The 4,420-nt window shown below is 39.4% G+C and overlaps 1 protein-coding gene across 1 annotated transcript in view; it reads left to right on the forward strand.

The window, feature by feature from the left end:
- LOC111657075 (trace amine-associated receptor 13c-like) overlaps positions 1–2,462 on the forward strand; it is a 3,149-nt gene extending 687 nt beyond the window's left edge. Inside the window, 1 exon segment of the mRNA XM_023409051.2 lies at positions 1,733–2,462. Coding sequence (XP_023264819.2) covers positions 1,733–2,065 — 333 coding nt within the window. The 3' untranslated portion in view covers positions 2,066–2,462.
- The last annotated feature ends 1,958 nt before the right edge of the window (positions 2,463–4,420 follow it).

The raw sequence follows: 4,420 nt of genomic DNA on the forward strand, positions 1-4,420 counted from the left end.
AGAGGCTCAGAGCCTCCTCTCTTCTGATTGGCTCACCGACCTGTTGTTACTAGAGCTGCAGAGAGAAGCCTGAGAGAGGAGATGTAAAACTTTTTGAAACCACACTTCAAATAAAATGCAGAAGAAGAAAATATGGAGCTTTAATAAAGCCACAGTGTGAAGGATTTGAAAATATCTTGCGCCATCCAGTGGCAGTATCAGAAAAGACACAGCAGCAATGCATGCTGATGTATTACAAACAAAATCCTACGCCAGCTAAATAATTAAAAAGACGTTGTTACTTTACAACATTTATTACGGCATGAGTGATAAAAAGTATAAAACTGTAGCTGTCACGGTGCAGGTAAAGCTGGACCCAAACGTAGCCAACACAGGGGAATGAGGTGCCAACATGTTTAATAACTGAAGAACTTACAAAACGGGTGAAACAACAGAACAGGAAAGCACGAGGGCACACAAGGAACAACAACCGGAGACGCAGGGGATCCCGCAGCTGCTAGAACAGGAAACATGAACAGACGAACCGACAGACAAAGACTATGTAGACACGAGAGATGTGTATAAGAGACAGACTTCAAGGGGAGTTTAAATCTACACAGTATATGACAACCGCTATCTTCAGACCCATGATTCAAGAAGGAAAAACTCACATCAAAAACCACTGAACAGGGTAAAAGAAAGTGGTGAAACCTCAGGAAGAGCAACTAGGTTTTCATTTAAAAACAAGATTTTAAAACGCAGACGATATCACCCAGATGATCTCCGTCTGTTTTAGCTCCACATCAGAAACGATCTCCATCCATACAGTCACACCTGTGACTGTATCTGTATCTGACTCCTGTGCATAAGCACTACACACTCTTTGTAGGTAATACTCCAGTTTCACATAAGATTTAAATTCACAGTTTTTATTTTTTTTTTCATGAGAATCCATTTTCTTTGTGACAGGAAACATTTCGACTCAGCAGAAAACAAGCGCAACTACAGCTTTCTATTTCTGTGACTGTTTCTGGTCCAAGCGTCTTTCATCATCTTCGATTTTTGTCTTTTTGTCCATTTTGCAAAGAGATTATTGACGTGCTCGGATCCTGTTTCAGAAGAGAATGTACATAATTCACATGTTTCACATTTCTTCTCTGTATGGCACAATTGTTTTGGCGTCTTTGTCCCACTGATAAGCACCATGACGTCCTTCTCACAAGACCTTGTACAGCAGGTTATTTTAAAACGTGTTTATTTAGAAGAAATCAGATGCACCACTGTTGTTCATATACAAAACAGTGGATATCATAGGTCACATAAACTTGATGTTTCACATGCAATTCAAAATTATAGCATATCATATAGCTTGACAAACTGCTCTATAGTGACATTTAGGATATAATAAAACACGACACATTCGTGATGCTTTAAAAGAAAAAATCATTTTAACTGGTCAACAAAAAACATTAGACAATAACTGCATTGTTAAAAGTCAAGAATAAAAAAGTAAAACTACATTAACAGTCAGTGTTGTTGGCTGTCTCTTATACACATCTGTTCTGTTCTCTACAACAGTCTCATAGTAAACGATGACCTGACTCATCCAGACAGACATGACTCCTGTTATGGAGAATGTGTGATTGTCTTTGATCATACTGCAGGAGCTGTTGACCTTGTTTTGACCTTTGTTCTTCCCATCACTGTCATCATATTTCTGTACATGAGAGTGTTTGTGGTGGCTGTGTCTCAGGCTCGTGCCATGCGCTCTCACATTACAGCTGTCACACTGCAGCGTTCAGTGGCTGTAACCACAAAGAAATCAGAGTTGAAAGCAGCCAAGACTCTTGGTGTTCTTGTAGTTGTGTTTCTAATGTGTTTCTGCCCACATTATATTGCTGTTCTTGCAGGAGATGACTTGCTCAATAACTCATCTTCAGCCTTTGTGCTCTATATCATCTATTTTAACTCCTGTCTAAACCCTATAATCTACGCCTTGTTCTACCCCTGGTTTAGAAAAGTTATCAAACTGGTTGTCACTCTGCAGATTCTGCAGCCTGGCTCCCGTGAGGCCAACGTACTGTAGAGAGGCTGTGGAGTGACTGAGATGACACCTGCTCTATGAACAGAGTAATACACATGTTCATGTTGTATTGTGAATGAATTATCAAATACAGGAAGTAAAAATATGTTTTTATTTTCTATAAATTGTGTTTGAACTAAAACTGAAAGACCTGTATCACACATTCGGCTTTTATTTGAAACGAATGGTTTTGTGAAGGTCTCATTCTATGACTTGTGTATTTTCCCTCTCTGTTGCTGCATCTTGTAAAAGTCACCATTTACCTCTACAGTTCAACATTTACAGTGGATATCATAGATCACAGAAAGTTTAAGTTTCACATATATATTTTTTTTAATAAACCATATTTAGTGATTTTCTTTAACTTTCATATTGCATGGAAATTTGCTGTATAGTGACATTTGGGATATTATAACAAACATGACATACGTAATGTAACGTCATCTCTTCTCAAAGAAATATTAATTTATTTTACACTGTGTTGTATGAATCTGTGTTGGTTCACAAAGATGACGATGTCCCATCCTGCTCACTTATAAATCAAATATGTATACAGTTGATCAGTGTCAGAAGTTTATTTGCAGGTTTAATTAAAACAAGTGCTGGCCACGTGTGTTGAAACATAGAACTAGCATCATAAAACCTTAAAAACCTAAAGGCACAATCGAAAGAAAGATACACAAAACAGATAAAACCAAAAACCAAAAACACAAGATTGGCCTCGAATATATCTCTCAGAAATTGGACTTGATCAGATCTTTCAAATATCTTTCTTATGTCAGCTATAGCTGTGACAATATTAATTTAAGCTCTTGTATTCAGGGCCAGACTGGGACAAAATAGTGGCCCGCAAATTTGTCCCTGATCTCCGAACAAAGCGTTGGTCAGAGGATCTGCGTCTTCGGAGACCTTGATTACAACAAATAAATGATAGCGTATATACAAGTCTAGTGGCTGTACGGACTGTATTTGTACTATGTAATAGTTTTACTGAAGACAAGAGTTTGGAGACATTCCCAACTAGAGAAAGGGTAAAAATAAAGCAGGGTTTGCCTTCAGCCACCAAATCACTAAATCCACCCCTGGTACTAGCGGTAGCAACAGTTGCTGTAGTAACAGGCTAATTTCAACTAGCCAGTAGCTGCAGCAGGTTTATTTATCAATTTAGTGGTTTTTGTGCATATGCTGATTATTTTATATGATTCTGGATAAACAGGGATGTAATCTGAAATTAGTCTGAGTGGCGGAGACAGACAACCACAAGGCGGTAATTTTAGTTATCCATGGTTTAGATTTTATTTATTTATTTATTTTCTGACTGACCAACTAGTTAAATACAGTGAACCTGCATTTGCTGTAGTTCTGATAAACAAAAGAACGATAAAACTACTTCAAATCCAAAAGGGCATGGTGCCCAAGACAGCCAAAGTTGTGATTCATCAAAGTCCAACAGATACCCAGAGAGACGGGTGAGGGGTGAAGGCAGAAACAAATAAATGTGTTGTATGACAAAGCTTTAGACAGAGAACTGCAGCTTCTCCGTTCCTCCTCTCACCGATGGAAAGCCAGGATGGAGCAGACCTCTGCTTTCCTCGGCAACACCTCCTGCAGGGAGACGGCACCTCGTTGGTCCAAAGCGTCGGTCCTGTATATTCTGCTGTCCTTCGGTTCTGTGCTCACTGTCGCTCTAAACCTGCTCGTCATCATCTCAATCTCCCACTTCAGGTAGAAATGAATTCCTCTGCTGAACCTGCAATATCCTAGTTTAAGAAATTTGAACACTTTTACAATAATTGAATTTGTACTGATTAATGTTGCACCATGGAATGAGACCAACTTTCTACTAATGATATTCTTTCATGACCTTATTTCATGGTGATCTGATGTGTTCCCTGTGTAATTGTGTGTCCTTCATCGTTACCTCTACTTCAGTGGGAGACATGGTGCTCATATCAGTCGACCGTTATGTAGCTATTTGTGACCCTCTGCATTACACCACCAGAGTCACTGAGAGAAGAGTTAAACTCTGTGTTTGTCTGTGTTGGTTCTGTTCTGTTCTCTACAACAGTCTCATAGTAAATGATGAGCTGACTCATCCAGACAGACATGACTCCTGTTATGGAGAATGTGTGATTGTCTTTGATCATACTGCAGGAGCTGTTGACCTTGTTTTGACCTTTGTTCTTCCCATCACTGTCATCATAGTTCTGTACATGAGAGTGTTTGTGGTGGCTGTGTCTCAGGCTCGTGCCATGCGCTCTCACATTACACAGCAGGCTTCACAACAGGATGGCAGAGGCTAGAAATAGGCATTATGGCAGGGTGCACGATTTCTCCATTGGCATTCACAATGGCGAT

This window comes from Seriola lalandi, unplaced genomic scaffold (assembly GCF_002814215.2).
Source record: "Seriola lalandi dorsalis isolate HSWRI2012SDOR001 ecotype SW California unplaced genomic scaffold, Sedor1 jcf7180002054382, whole genome shotgun sequence".
Taxonomy (NCBI): Eukaryota; Metazoa; Chordata; class Actinopteri; order Carangiformes; family Carangidae; genus Seriola; species Seriola lalandi.